At 37.7% G+C, this 16,235-nt stretch overlaps 2 protein-coding genes across 7 annotated transcripts in view; both read left to right on the top strand.

Annotated features, from left to right (window-relative positions):
• LOC136029572 (glycogen phosphorylase-like) overlaps positions 1 to 6,124 on the top strand; it is a 302,996-nt gene extending 296,872 nt beyond the window's left edge. For all 6 annotated transcript variants that reach the window (XM_065708067.1, XM_065708066.1, XM_065708069.1 and 3 more), the window contains one exon: positions 5,787 to 6,124. In XM_065708067.1, the coding sequence (XP_065564139.1) occupies positions 5,787 to 5,969 (183 nt within the window). In that variant the 3' untranslated portion in view covers positions 5,970 to 6,124. The remainder of the gene's footprint in view (positions 1 to 5,786) is intronic.
• A 6,310-nt stretch (positions 6,125 to 12,434) lies between these two features.
• On the top strand, positions 12,435 to 12,782 carry LOC136029747 (uncharacterized). The gene has a single exon (XM_065708252.1). The coding sequence runs from the start codon at positions 12,435 to 12,437 to the stop codon at positions 12,780 to 12,782; it is 348 nt and encodes a 115-aa protein (XP_065564324.1).
• The last annotated feature ends 3,453 nt before the right edge of the window (positions 12,783 to 16,235 follow it).

Consider the following 16,235-nt stretch of genomic DNA (forward strand, 5'->3'; position numbering starts at 1 on the left):
TTTGTAAGAACACCAGCTTTAATACAAGCATCATATGATCCGAGCCTCGGAGTGATAAGACAAGGGGAAAACGCTACTGAATACTACGGGCATATAAAAATTCGTTGAATTTATGTCAACACGAAGATGGCGACCGATTCGTGGGCGTCTGGAAGAGTAGTGCTTATAGACTTGTTAGAACGTTGAAAAACTGTCACAAGAGTCTATAATGTAGATGTTTTGAAGAAATTGAGAGTTAAAAAATGTCCAGGAATGCGACATCTTGAACCCTCTCTATCACGAAAGCGCCCCGGTGCATTCTTCATGCGTCGCAGAAGAAGCTTTGAATTGCTGTCAAATCCACCCTATAGCCCAGACTTGGTCCTATCTGGCCTTTTTGTTATCCTAAAAACTCGTAGAACAGTTGAAAGACGCCTGTTCTAATAGTATCTATGAAGCAAAACACTCTGTAAAAATGTAGCTCACAGGTCGTTACCCGTGCCGTTTAGTCAAGTAATTGGAAAACTATAGGTCTTCCCGTTCGCGCGTGAGTCCAGGGGACTTGTCGCTCGTGTATACATTTTAAAACACGGTAGCCCGCCTGAGTCACAAGTGGCCAAGTCTATTAGGCTTAGGTCACTTGTTAGCCTGTGAATCCAAACAAATTTAGTCATCCATTTTGCATAGAAGTCCACTGGGCATTGCCCTTCGTCAGTCAACCAAAAATCATCCCGTCATCCATAAACTTTACAAACGCATACAAAAAACTTTACGGGTACAAAAACTTTAAAAACGCATCAAAAATTTGTTTATACTCTTTTTGTTACGTTTTTCCGACTTGGACAAACATTGCTTTTGGTAGGGGAGTCAAACACCCTACCCCCCTGGATACGGCGTTGGTAACAGAGGAGCAGGGGCATACCTTGCACAAACAGTCTTACGACTAAAAAGCTACACGCTCTTTTCTACTGGCTTACATTTCCTTCAGGACAACTAATCAGGTGGAATTAATTTTTTTTTTCTTCTCACTGGATATTTTTGATTGTGGCTTTTGAAATTGCCATAGAAAAGTTATATAAGGTTACAAATGGCATACGAGGTTCTGAGATACCGTCTATTCAAGACCTATCCATTGATTATTCTCTCTAATAATCAGTTAAACAGAATGAAGACATTGAGGCATGGGATTCTTCCTTTCTTTCTTCCTTCTTTTGTAAGAAGCCAGTTTTGTTGGTTATACTGGTTATTTTGAATTGTGGCATTTGAAATCGCTACAGGAAAGTTAAGTATCAAATAGTAATTAACTAAAGTTTTATCTTTTAATACCAGCTACTAAAGTTTTTATATCGTAATTTTGCTCTGGCGATAGACAAATGGCTTCGCAAGGTTTTACAACAATTTTGAAGTCTATTTGAAGCTTAGACGTGTTTAAACAGAAGCTTTGGTTGAATCATTTGTTTCATTTTTTGGTTGAATCATTTGTTTCATTTTTCTTCGCCTGGTTGGACTTGGCAAATCTTCTCGAACTTGAGCTGGTTGGAAGTATGCCTGACGGTTGTGATGGTGGTGATTCTCTCAGTTGGTCCTGCTGACCCGTTTTAATTATCTGATTGACTTTGAGTCGGATTGGCCCTTATTTAAAAAATAAACTCTTAAATGTGCCCCAAGATCAAATAATTATGTTTCTGCTGTGTTTATACAGATTGATTATAACATTTCCTAAGAGATTTTTCGGCTATTGTTTTCAATGAAAATGTATGTGGTTGTGCGCTAAATGCAAGGACTAACAATATTTCGCAAATATCACAAAAAAATGAACTTGGTTTAATTTAATGCTAAGTCGTAAAAAGTTGCGACTTACAACTGCTTGTAGTCATTCTTCTAGTCTTTTTTTTTATTTTACTTTTTATAATCTAAGTTCCTGGAGGAGTCACGCCTCACGCTTCTAGATTTTTTGTCATTTGTAATCATAATTTGTAATCTGCAAAATGTAATTTGCATTTATGTCGGAAGAATAACATCCAGCATAGATGCAGGAAGTTATTTTGTTTGTCAACTAAGCCCCTGGCTTTTGTGACGACCTTTATTTCAAATTCAAATTTGAAACTTAGCTCCGGGAATCTCTTACGAAAAATGTGCAAAAATGTTCTCTAGTTAATTGTTTGAAAAAAAAAAATAATGGTCTATTTTACAGTCCCTTTAGTACCAAACCGGAATTAAAAAAAAACTTAACTTCCAAAAGAATATTTATGCTGTCTATTGTTTCTATTCATCAACCTCTAATGTAATAAATCCTTCAGTAGACCATCGGAAGGCTATGTCTGGTTAGACCGTAAAATACAAGGTAAGAGCCTCCTTTTGTGTAAAGGTGGCGCTTTGGTGTAAAGGTGGGCTGTTCCCTCTACAAAGCCCTGCTCTTTACGCTAAAGTTTTGGAACAGCCCCTTTCATATACGGGGTAATTTCTGTTCGTTTTAATTTTTAATGTCGCTCCTTACTTTCAGTTAAAAAAACTTGTTTTTTTATTTATTTAATTTCTGAACATTTTTTAGTTAATCCATGTTTTGATTTCGGCTCTCCGCAGAAGAATAATTAAAGCGAAATTTGCATATTTATTTATTTGGCTAAATGACTTTCCCATAGTTTTGATCGAATGATTTTGAGAAAAAAGGAGGAGGGAGGGGGCCCAGTTGCCCTCCAATTTCTTGGGCACTTAACTAGAACTTTTAGTTTTTTACAAACGTTTTCATTAGTAAAGATATGCGTAACTTACGCATTAGCTTACGTAACAAACTTCTATATTCGTATGTTTTTATTACGTATATGAGAGGGTTCGCCCACTCGCCAATACCTCGCTCTTTACACTAAAGCTTAAATTTTGTCCCCCTGAATCACAAAGGCCGTACAATAAACAGTTGAAATTACTAAAAATACTTTAGAGTAAAGAGTGAGGTATTAGGAGGAGGTGAACTCCTTGTATGTGTAATATTTTCTGTTCGGTTTAAGTTTTAATGCTACTCCTTACTTTCAGTTGAAAAAATTTTTTCATACTTATTTTTTCATTGTTTTTTTAAAATAATGCCAGAAAATGCTGCACCCCCTTCATGGAAATCTTCGTCCCCCATGAAAAATTCCTCCATGGAAAGTTTAAGCCCCTCTTCTCAACCCCTCCCCCAACCAAAAAATCCCCCTGAAAACGTCTGTACACTTCCAAATAACCATTACTATATGCAAACACTGGTCAAAGTTTGTAACTTGCAGCCCCTCCCACAGGGACTGTGGGGGAGTAAGTCGTCCCCAAAGATATAGTCATAAGGTTTTTCGACTATGCTGAATAAAATGGCTGTCTCAGAATTTTGATCCGTCGACTTCGGGAAAAAATGAGCGTGGGAGGGGGCCTAGGTGCCTCCAATTCTTTTGGTCACTTAAAAAAGGCTCTAGAACTTTTCATTTCCGTTCGAATGAGCCCTCTCGCAAAATTCTAGGACCAATGGGTCAATACGATCACCCCTGAAAAAAGAAAAAAAAAAGCTTGAAACTTGTACAGTAGGGTTCTCTGATACGCTGAATCTGATGGTGTGATTTTCGTTAAGATTCTATGACTTTTAGGGGTTTTTTCTCCCTATCTTCTAAAATAGGGCAAATTTTCTCAGGCTCGTAACTTTTGCTGGGTAAGACTAAACTTGATGAAACTTATATATTTAAAATCAGCATTAAAATGTAATTTTTTCTGATGTAACTATTGGTATCAAAATTCCGTTTTTTAGAGTTTTGGTTACTATTGAGCCGGGTCGCTCCTTACTACAGTTGTAAAACTGTACAACTGTTTTAAAGCAAATCGAGTCTCCTACTCCAGTGCAAGAAGGTGAACTTTTACGATATTCCTATTAGTGCAGAATTGGTTTTTAAAAATGACCGTTCATAAGACCGTTCATAGTAGTTTCTACTTTTTTTGTTTAAATTTCGTTATTATCGATCCTCAGTGTAATTAATTAATTAATAGACTATTGGAGGGCATAGATTTTGGTTAAACTCATTTCATGAACCGTGTTTTATAAAGTGTGTTTTGGAGTAAAGCCAAATCTGGAGAGCCTAAAGTTGTATCGCAGGACTTTGAGATCTGTATGAGGATCATATCAGGAATTTGAGGATACAATTGTGGACTTAATAGTTTACGTGTTGGAGCCTTTGGTTAAATATAGCGTGCCTTGATAAAAGGAACTAATTTACTGTAAAACCTATGACGTCCTTACTTGATTTGCATGGAAAGAGAATTTTGAATTGGCTCTTCTTAGTATTGACTTTGAAACTCCCTCGATTGTTCCCTGTGACATCTTTAATTTGAGACATCATTTCAGTAGTCCACATGCCATTTCCGATGTATTTTAAAAGCTAATTAAAACTATCACTTGAAAAGATTGCATTTATTGGTTATGTGGGAAGTTGAGTGGGAAAGAGCAAAATACAGTAGCTTTTCTTTTATTCCTCTTCACAAACTGATCAAGTTCTACGTCCCTAGTAAAATTTGAGGCAATGTTTTGCCACTTTCTAGTGCACTTGCAGTCCTTCAGCGAGTGCCTTTGATTTCTGATTCTACGTAAATTGTTTTTGTCAGTTTCTGAACAAATTAGAAATGGAGGAAGAAAGAAAGAAAAATAAAGACTATTCTATCATTTTGTGATATCGTGTGTCTCCTCTCTCTCTCCCCCTCTACTCCCCTCCTTCTGTTCCCCACCTATCTTCCTCTCACTCTCATTCTCTTCCCTTCCCTCTCCCATTACTCTCCCTCACTCTCTCCATGTGTCTGCCCTCTCTCTATCATTCCACTCCCTGTGTTTATTTCCTCTCTTTATTTCTTTTTTTTTACAATTATCTAGTGTCTAAACCTGATCCTTTCGGGGAGACACAAACATGGTGTGTTTTTTGGGGGGAGGGGGATCCAGGTGTATTTCTCCTGAAATCAAAAATATTAGACCAGGCCTATATTTTTAAACCATTTGCCTACTTTTGATGCTTTGACGACCTCCTTTTGCTTCGAAATTTGAGTCACTTCCCTAAATAAACTCATACACACACGCCTCCTCAATATAAGGGTTTGATCATTTGTATGTAAGCTGTTTAAGGCTCAAGTAACTTTTTTGTGTGTTTGTCACGGGTTTTGTCCCATAAAACATGTAACAGTATCGACTATCGTCTATCACTAGTGTTGGAAAACCATTGATATCGAGTTTGGTGTGTCAGCATATTGTTTTTAATCTCATATTTTCAATAACTATTCAAAAATGCTTTGATTTTTCCTTATTTTTTTTTTATTAATATTTACTGGTGTTATTATTATTATTATTTCAGTTAAATAGTCTACCTTCGAATATGGTTTTGCAATACTAAAAAAAAAAGAAAAAAAAGAAGCGTAAATGAATTCTGAGTAGCTTTGAAATTAGATAAGTTGAGCTTCATAATATAGCCTTTGAAATCAGAGATGTTATTAAAGTTTTCAGTGCCATTCTTCCTCTTTACTTTGGAAGTTTTCCCGCAATTATGAGAGGATCAAATGCTGTTATTGATATATATATTTATATATATATATTTATATATTTATATATATTTATATATATATTGATATATATATATATATTTATAGAAATATGAATTAACGTTAAAAATATTTCTCAGTATAAGTATGGTACTATTTAAGTTATTATTCGTAAGTCTATGCGTTTTAAAAATTTGTTTGCTCTGTTTATTCTATCGTAATGTTTGGACTTTATCAATTATCTATGGGTAAATCAATACTTCTTATAATTCTAGGATCAAGAAAAATGGACACAAATGGCAATTATGAATATAGCGTCTTCTGGAAAGTTCTCAAGCGACAGAACCATTGCTGAATACGCTCGAGAGATCTGGGGTGTTGAGCCGTCCTGGGAGAAGCTCCCTGCTCCTCATGAGCCTCGTGAGATAGAGGAGGTCACTGGAAAACTAGAAGTTTGAACCGACCTCTTGGCCAAACTTCATTTAAAGATCTTTTATTGTTGATGGCTATGTTTCTACATATTTTGACTGTGTTTGAGTTCTAGTGGCTTGTGGTAGTATTTTATTTTCTCTTGTTCTCGATTTTTGCGATATTAAATTACTAAGTAAGTGTATTGCTGAACATTTATCTTAAGTTTATTTTTCAATAGCTATCTGGTTTGTTGGATAATCCCTCACAAGACAAGACAAGGTATGGAAAAAGACTGGCACTGGACTTTACAGTCCCTACCGGCGATGCTGATTTCTGTTCCTTGGCCCTGAATGGGGTTTAGGGACAATCATCCTATAATTTCATAAACCTTCCCCAAATTTCTCGAGGTGCCCATTTAGAGCTGGGTTGGCTATCAGAAAGCTTACAATCACACCAGTAACCCTCGTTGCAAACCATATAACCGGTGACATCAGGATTCGAACCCACATCCTGAAGGACATAGGATTACAGGTGTAGTACCCCAACCAATCAGCTAGAACAACTAGATAAGTCATAATCTATTTTCGAAAAGGACTATCAACAGCCTAGATGGACCGAGTTTGCACTTCAGAGTCAATAAACCCATCAAAAAAGCAAGTATTACAAAATTGGTAAAAAAAAAACTAATCAAAAGAATCAACACATCCAATAATTTTAAACGATTAAATATTAGCCTATATTATTTTCTCATTAGTTGCTTTTCATTTATTCGCTCTAAATAGGTCCTCTTTTTTTACTCTAAAATAGGTCCACTAAACATGACGATATACTCTGGAGTTTTGGGAGCATTTGGAACAAGGAAACTGAATTTGCTTTACTAAAATGAAATTAATGAACTGTACTTGTAATATCTAAACTTAGTTCATTTGTATAGCCAAATAAAATCCTATAATAGCATATTTTTCATAAAATGTCTGATTTTGAATTTTTGGATTTGTAGCCCCATGTATTTATTTAGTATCCCCCATTGTATTTATTATTATCTTAAATTTTACATACCATTTTACTCATAGTCGTAAAATGGAGAAAAAGCAGTAAACAATATAGTAAAAAAAACGACAAAAAAGGGCAGACCTTGAACAAATTGCAACAGAAATGATTTTTATACCATTCGATATTGAAAATCAAGCTTATTAACATATCCAAAATTGGCGTTGCTCCCCCGAGGCGTAACGGGACAAAATCACCCTTAAAGTTTAGAGTAGGAACAAAAAGTTGAAAGTAGAACATAGAAAAAGATGTCTTCTATTGGGTTGTCGGAATCGTAGATTAAGAAAATGAATGTAAAAATGGGGAGGGCTGCAAGTTGTGAGCTTTACCCATTGCTTACTTATAGTCTTGGCTATTGGGAGGTATAAAGATTTTTTTTTGGGGGGGGAGGGGGTCGGCGAGGGTGCTTACATGGGAGAGTATTTTTATGGAAGATTTTTCTTGGGGAAGAGAATTTCCCACGGAGGGGGGGGGGTGGATTTCCCAACATTAATTAAAAAATTATCAAATTGGGTAAGAGAACAAGTTTTATCAAGTGAAAGTAGGGAGCAGCATTGGAGCTTCAAACGACCATAAGTTGTTGCGCGTGTGTGGGTGCTGCCTTCTCCTCAGTACCTCGTTTTTTTCCCCTAAAGTGTTTTAAATTTTTTTAAAAAGCTTATTATTGTAATTAAACGGTCTTTGCGTATCAGGAGTCATTCTTAAATAATTGAAATAAAAAGTCAAACTTTGGCGTAGGGAGCAAGGTATTGGGGAGGGTACAACCCCCTTCATGTGTGTAATAACTTCTGTTCGTTTTGAATTTTTAGTGTTGCTGCTTACTTTCAGTTGAAAAAACTCGTTTTTTAAAATTTAACTTACATTATAGCGTTTGTAAGTGGGAAGTATACATACATTTTTCGAGGGGGGGGGGCTATTTTCTGCAGGGATAATTTTCCCTCGGGAGGGCAGTTCCCTGGAGATGTTCCGGGGAAAATTTGACAAGGGGGGAATTTACCAGAATTCATACAAGGAATTCGTTTTATTTTGTCTTACTTTCTGTTTGGCGACTCAATTTTACACATAGAAATATTCCGTGGGAACTGCCCAGGTGAAAATTGTTCTGCGGAGTGAGAACTGTCTGGGGAGAATTTTTCATGGGGGGATTCTTCAGGGGAAAGTTCTCTGTGAAAATTTCCAGGGGACAATTTTTTTGGCGGGGAACACTTTCCATTGTAGGGGTGGGGAAATCACCTCATTCTGCCTCCTCCGAAAAATTCGGAGGAGGCGGAATTTTAGGCGTGATTTGAGAAAAGAATAGAAATTAATAACAAAAAAAAAATTCAAATGAAAGTAAGAAGGGTCTTCCAGGGAGAATTGTCCACAGGAAATTTTCCTGGGAGAATTTTCCTGCGGAGAATTTTCCTGGGGAATTTTTCGGGACAGTGGGCTACGCATTATGAATTTTCCATGGGAGGGTTTCCACAGAGGGAGGAGGTGGATTTTTCAGCTTTGTTTGAAAAAACTATCAGAAATTAAACGAAAAACAAATTTTCCGACTAAGATTGAGGAGCAACGTTAAATGAAAAAAACCAATAGAAATTGTTCTGTTTATGAGGGGGATTCGCCCTCATCAATCTGAGGGATTGATGAGGGGGTATGGGGAGTCTTTGTGTTAAAATTCGACTTTTTGTTCCATTTCTTTAAGAACGACTCCTGAAACACACGTTTAGTTCGAATAAGAAGCTTTCTTAAAGTACTAAAAAACTTCAGCGTAGAGGGTGAGTCATCCTCACATACAAAACAGTTTCTGTTCGCTTTGTGTTTCGCTCTTTACTTTCAGTTGAAGAAAATTGTTTTTTGTTTAATAATGCAGCAATGTACCTATTATATAATCAGAAATATCAAAATTCGAATGCATTTTTTTTTCTCTTTTACAAATTCAATCTCGTTTCAGGAATGAATATGGATGCAAAGACTGTACATGAAATACTGTAATTTATTTCTTTTAGAGTACCTTTTTTCTAGCCTTTGTTTCAGCAAACTTGCTCTCATCTTTTTCTCGTTATATCTATCTCCAAAGTGCAAGAAAAAATTAGTACAAACGGAGTTTCCCGGGGGCTGTCAAAAGAGGTACAAGGTTATATGTCTAATAGCACTGCATTTCTTGTTGCCAATTTTAACAGTTCACCAATTTGCCTTCAACTTTTGATTTAATAATTCAATATATGCTGTCCAGAGTGGTTAAAATGCATCTGATATCCTTGTTTTGAGAAAAAAGGATGTATAAAGTAAAAATGCATCTGATATTCTTACCAATCAGGGGCCTAGCTAAAGTATTTTATTGGGGGGGGGGGGGAGAAGGGGTTCTGTTGAAGTAAATGCTAGTCAAGCGGTATTGAAGGAAAGTAACTATTTAACAAAGACACTACTTTGTGGATTTGAAAACATTACACAATGCATTATAAGCAATTAACACATATCAAACAATCATTCATATAATTGCTGGTGCTTGGCTTTTGCTAAAATTGTCAGCAATGAGCTTCTGCAGACGACAGTAATATAGCGTAAACAAACTTTCGGGTGGGCGAAGGTAAATGTCGTATACACTCGGCTTTTATCAGCCAGATTCACCACTAATGCTGCAGTACACGTCTCCCCTCCACTTCCCCGCACTCCCACGCCAAGCACATGATGTTCAATGTCATAATTGAACAAAGCTATATTCTAATGTCCATCGCGCTATTCATTTACTCGTAATTTTGGATAGGTTTCGATTCTGTAAGATTTGATTTGTTGTACTCAACTTTTAACATACGTTATTTATTGAGATATTATTTATGATTATTTTTATTGAATTGATTCGTTTGTGGGTTCACCGATTTACATTAATAAATAGCGTTGATATCAGTGGGCCGCATAAATCCAAAGCAAAACTATAGACAGCGCAATAGCGCTGTTTAAGTAAAGAGACAGGGTAAGTCAAAGTATTGCCGCACATTGTGTAACATTATATTATGACATATTCCCCACATTTAAATAGCGACCGTATTTCAAATTTCCCTTTCGGGGTACCTGCACGACTGGAAAACTTGTGGTCAACTCTATTCCCACTAGAAGAGTGGCACCCCCTTAGGAAATTATACCCTTGTAAATAACACAGCATTTGCACAAGATTTTCATTAACGGATATATCCTCTGTGTTTGGTGTGTTTTGATGGGCGTTTTCGGGCTGAAAAACCTCTTCCTAGCTAATTTATCTACTATGGGCCGCCTCCCCGTAGTACCATAATATTTTTAGGCATGAATATATAATGAGTCGGAGGTAATAATCTTGAGACTGTCTGTGCAGGATTTTGACTCTTGTTGATAGATGAGCATCGCTAAGTGCTGAAAACCATGTTGTGACCAAAATGAGCCCAGCACTGCACAATGCCTCTTCTACTGGAGGTCCCAGGGACTTCTTGCTGTCCGCTTCTAAGCCGGCTTAAGCGCTTTGGTGTAGACTTGGGAAAATGTGTTGGTCCCCTTGCTGCACTGGTATCCGGGACTATTGCTTTTCCTGAGACCAAGATAATTACAATGATTTGAAGAATTTGAAAATTGGAACTTTGAATGTTACAATGTTAAAGCATGAGTATTATATCGACATTTTGACTGACAAATTCAGACGATTCGAATTGGACTTATTAGGAGTTTCAGAAACTCATATTCCAGAGGTAGGTAGCATGAAATTAGGTGATATAGAATTTGTTTAGTTAGGCAGGAAGGATGGGGTACATAGACATGAAGTAGGGCTAATGATGAATAAGGAAGCTGCTAAGTCTTGATATATATATATATATATATATATATATATATATATATATATATATATATATATATATATATATATATATATATATATATATATATATGGTATTCGCGTAATGGTAAGACAGCAAACCTTATTGATTATGTTATTGTAAACCGAAGACCGCAGAATCAATACAAGATACTAGGGTATATAGGAGTGCTGTTAATGATATTAAAAGTAAAGACCACTATCTGGTAGCGTTTGGGGTTAATTTAAAGCTGAAATTTCGGAAGGACAACTACCTCCCGGGAAGTTATGATGTTGGTAAACTCCAGGATGATAATTTGAGAGAAACTTTCCAGGAACGGTTGAATACTAAACTAGAGGGTTTAAAATTTGACAATATGGAAGATGGATGGAATAACTTTAGGAAAAAAATTTGTGAAATTACTGATGGTGTCTTGGGGAAGAAATTTAGGACCGCAGCTAGGAACATTAGTGAAAAAGCTTTATCTTTCACTGAGAGGAGGAGGGGTTTGTACAAGAATTATCTGAGTGATAGTTCATTTGGAAACAAAGGAATGTAAAGAAAGAGGAGAAAGTTTTAAAATATGAGTTACGGAAATGTGAAGTGGAGGCCGTGGATAAAATTGCCGAGCATCTGGAGGATGCAGCTAGACGGCATAATAGTAAAATGTTATGCTGGCATGTTAATAAATTGATAGGGAATAGTCAATCTGGACTTGTCCCAGCTGAAGATAGGAACGGGGTCACAATTAGCGATAAGGAAAGGGTTAAAGAGAGATGGGCAGAACATTTTGAGAATGTGCTAAACCGAGATAGAGTCGCAGGAAAAGATATAGAGGAAAATAGAAAAGTTTGTGATACCTTGAATGAGAAGGAAGATTTGCTTTATGAGGAAGAATTAGCGACAATACTAAAAGGATTACACAAAAATAAGACTCTAGGTGCTGATAGTGTTGTAAATGAATTTCTTAAATATGGTGGCTCTGAGGTTAGACTGAAGAACATGAAAACGATTTTTGAAAAAGGCAAAGTACCTAACGATTTTAGAAAAAAACTTTAATTAAATCACTATATGAAGGTGACAAGAGTGAGTGTGGTAATTATCGAGGCATTAGTCTGGTCTCTGTAGGTGGAAAATTACTTATTAATGTGGTACCTTTTAGACTGAGAGATGCTGTAGACAAAGTTCTAAGAGACGAACAGTGGGGTTTTGGAAAAGATATAAGATGTGTTGACCAAAATTTCACTCTCAGGTTAATAATTATCATTAATTATGTTTGATAATAAGTGTCTGAGTTATCAAACACTTTCGTCTTTTAGATTATGAGCAAGTGTTCAATTCTGTTGATAGAAGAGCTTCAGCAAAAGTTTCATCCCTTTATGGTATACCAGGCAAATACATTAAAGTAATTAGTGCTATGCACGAGAATAACATTGCTGTGGTTAAGGTAGGAAATGAGGTCAGCAGCTGGTTTCGTGTGAAATCAAGAGTTAAGCAGGCTTGTGATTTATCACCCTTTATATGGATTATTTTGATGGATTTTATATTAAGAAGCAGAGTAAAGGCAATGGGAGAGCACGGAATCAAATCGGGAGGAAAAACTTATCTGTACTTAGATTATGCTCACAATTTAAGCATCCTAGATGAAAGTGTGAGCAAATGAATGAACTTTTAGAGGTTTTGCGAGTTCAGGGTGCTAGAATAGGTCTAAAAATAAATGTTAAGAAGACGTTTCAAGGTGTTTTCCAGATAAATTGCCTACGAAATATTTTGGGTATCCGGCTGACTGACCGTATTTCAAACAGTAGGCTCTATGAAAAGTGTGGTTCAATCCCGCTTTCTAAGGCAATAATGAGACAAAGGTTGAGATGGCTAGGGTATGTTCTGTGGATGAAGGATGATAGATTGCCAAAGATCGTCCTTTTCAATGAATCGTCTTGGACTAAACGGGAAGCAGATCGTCCGCCGTTGGGGTGGGAGGATGTCATAAAGAAAGATTTGAAGTAAATCAGAACTTCCTAGGAGGGTATAAATAGAGAGGCTTTGAGTAGATTGGTATGGAGGAGGAGCGTGTGTAGCTGTGTTTACCTTAGGCGTCTTGGTGCTATGATGATTTTTTAGTAAAAACAGTAGTAGTTTGAAGTGGGGGGGGGGAGGGGAGGGTTATATCCAAAAACATCTTATTTTAGCGAATAAGGTGTCCTTTCTTGGGCTTTCCTGGTCGTAGGTAACGCAAAAAGGAAAGGAAACGACTTGGAGCCTACAAAAACTGACACTTGTGGACGTCGTTTGGGAGGGGGGGGGCAATGGGGAAAGCTGCAGCCTCCCAATAATTTGGAGAAAAAACTATTATATAACCCATGCCCCTTGACTATCGGATATGGACCCTTCTTGCCCCCTCCCCAATAAAAATACTGGAGATTCGCCCCTGCCTATGCTATTTAGTGCCAAAGCCCCCCCCAGAAAAAAATGGAAATCGTAATAATTAAGAAAAATGTCTTTCCTGTGACTACCGGGATGGGTAACACGGTAACAGATTTTGTTTCCATACATATCAAGTTTTCCTTCAAAGTGCGAAGGGGGAGGGTGAAAAAATTTATATCATAAAAGGCTTTTGGAAGAAATAACTTTTATGAAGATATTGGTGTCTTAAAAAAAACTGAAAGAAACATGAAAATATTCTCGAATTACTTTAACACGCATCACCGACTTGATGTTCTATCAGTATCAATTGAACTCAGTAATTAGCACTTCACCTTCGAAGTTACACGAGCCAATACTACTGATTTCCATTTGCTAACCTCCTGAATAATTTCGCACAAAGCCATCTAAAAGAGAGGTATACGCATTATAATTATGTTGATAAAATCTTGGCTGAAACTAGTAGTCTAATGACATACGGAGGTCTTACTGGTAGAGGCGGAATGACAGAATTTTAGAGAAATATTAGGGTTGTGTTGCGTTTTGCTTGCATTGAAGTAAACTATCTCATGCAGGAACTTGCAGGGAATAAATATTGAACTAGCAAACAACACAAGGAGATGAGGCTCCAAAGGCGAAAAATGGACTACGAAGACACATTGCTTGTCATAGAAATACTTGAAAAGTCAAATATATTTGAAGATTGTGGAGGATTGAGAAATATAGTGAACGGAATAATGGCTGCATTAGGATCAAACACAGAAGAAGCTTTAAAAATTGGAGAAGCGATTTTTGATAGCAAGATCGATAAATCAGTAAAGGATTATGTTTTCAGAAATAAATCCAAAGTAGACCTCATGACAGCCAAGCGAGCTGGCTCACCAGACAATAAGCACATATATCCTAGCCTAATCTTCCAGAGGTTCTTGTTTGTTGCAAAATGTCCAATCATGCCAGGGAGGGCTTCAAACACGAATTATGTGCTGTTTCTTCATCACTCTTTGACGACGATATGCTTATGAGATGACCAAGAAGACTATTCTTGCAAATAGTTTATTTGAAGCTTGTAAAGACGTAGATAACCTGTGCTCAAATAGGAAAGAACTACTATGACCCCAACTTCACGTTTTGGAGGGTGGAGCTCTTTTTTATAGACTTTAGTGGAAAATTGGAAGGAGCTTTCAATGATATTCAACTAGTAGTTGGCATTTATCAAAACGTAGTTCCCACACCCTACAGTGGTTTTTGACGGATAGGATGGAGGTCCTGCAACAAAAGACCAGACGCAAAGCAAACATATGTAATTTGGTAGAAGAGAGGTGCTGTTTACTGCACATACATATCTTCAAATGCCCAAGGACGAATTTCTACTCAACAGAAAAAAAGGCGAGGCTCATCCGCATGCTCAGTGAAAGCTTGTGTGAAAGGGGCATCGAAGTTATTCACTGAGAAGGCGACGTGGATGTGAAGAAAGTTAAAACTTCTGTTGAGAATAGCAATATTCCTACTGCTCTAGCTGGTGACGATACTGACTTACTTGTTGTTTTATTGTTTCCAATACCAGTTGCAATACCAGCAAGATGTATTATTCTCCAGAAGCGAAATAAGGCAGCATAAGTGCTGCGTGGGACATACACATAGTGAAAATTAGCTTGGGAATAGACCTCTACAACTCCATATTTTCTGCCATATACTGCTTGGCTGCGACACCACTTCTCATATAAAAGGTGTTGAAAAAGTAAAGGCTATAGGCATATTTAAGGAAAATGAGGCGTTCCGAAGAAGTTCTCAAGTTTTCCTGAAGGCGAGCACAGGGGAGGAGATACTCAGTGGTGGAGAACGTGCTTTGCTGTCTGTAGACACAAAAGTGATGAAGACCTAAACGCAGCTCGCTTTCGTAATTTCCAAAGGAGGGTCTCAACGTCGTACAACGAAACTACGGATCTTCAACGCTCTAGTCAGCTCTGTGATGCTTTACAGAGCTGAGACAAGGCAAGCATCAGCTGCAACCCTCGAGAAAATCGACGTATTTCCTGCGAAGAGCCTGAGGAGGATTGGGGTCTACGGTGGTCCGACTTCGTCAGCAATGAGAAGCTTCTGTAGCTCACAAATCAGTCTCAATTTTCGACTCAAGCAGCCGAGCAAACCTTACGATGGTTCGGGCACCTGCTTCGGATGCCACCGCATCTATTCGAAAAGACGATCTATGGCTTCAACCCTATCAAAGCCGGTTGGAAGCGACCTCGTGGCCGACCAAAGAAACGTTGGTACGGCAGCCTCTCCGAGTTCTTGACGATGGCAAACATCAGACAGGGCGAAGAGCAAATACTCGCCATGGACCGAAGTGGATGGAAGACGTCACTCTCTACGCTGAGCAGCGCCCGGTTGGAGACTTAAGTCAAGTAAAGTCAAGGTCTCAACGTCCTCAAAATTTTTGCATCCTCGAGACTTGCCTCCAACATGTGCATCTGTAAAGTTTCACTCGCTGCGTGTCCATCATCAGGTTCAAAATTTGAGTGAAAATAGCAGGGTTGACCTTATTCACTGGGGACTTAGGTGCAAGAAACAGTCTTGCTTCTGACGATGACTGATTTATCTTCGGCTTCATTGCAGCTTCTGCAAGTTGAGGAAGGCTCCTGTAAGCCTAATTGCTGTAACTCAGAAAGATCAGGAAACCTACAAAAAGACATATCACAGACCTAAGCATCAGAATCTCTTTTCGACAAGCTACATTTGATGTGGCTGATGAAATAAAAATCGTCGTCGCTCTTGAACCAAATAAAGTCAGTCAAAAATCTTCGTTCTGTTTGATATAAATTTCTGCAATAGGGTTGATACCAGACTTCAGCTGAACTTCAAAATCACTACGTTTTCATTATATTATCAAATTAGGAATTTGTTGTCTATAATGGCAAGTTATTTATTATTATATATTTACTAGCTGTTGGGGTGGCGCTTCGCGCCACCCCAACACCTAGTTGGTGGGGCGCTTCGCGCCCCCCAAGCCCCCCCGCGCGCGTAAGTCGTTACGCGCCATAT

Source organism: Artemia franciscana, chromosome 7 (genome assembly GCF_032884065.1).
Source record: "Artemia franciscana chromosome 7, ASM3288406v1, whole genome shotgun sequence".
Taxonomy (NCBI): Eukaryota; Metazoa; Arthropoda; class Branchiopoda; order Anostraca; family Artemiidae; genus Artemia; species Artemia franciscana.

What these genes read in the sequence shown, in the direction of transcription:
- LOC136029747 (XM_065708252.1), top strand. Translation starts at nt 12,435, where the DNA reads ATGAATGAACTTTTAGAGGTTTTGCGAGTTCAGGGTGCTAGAATAGGT.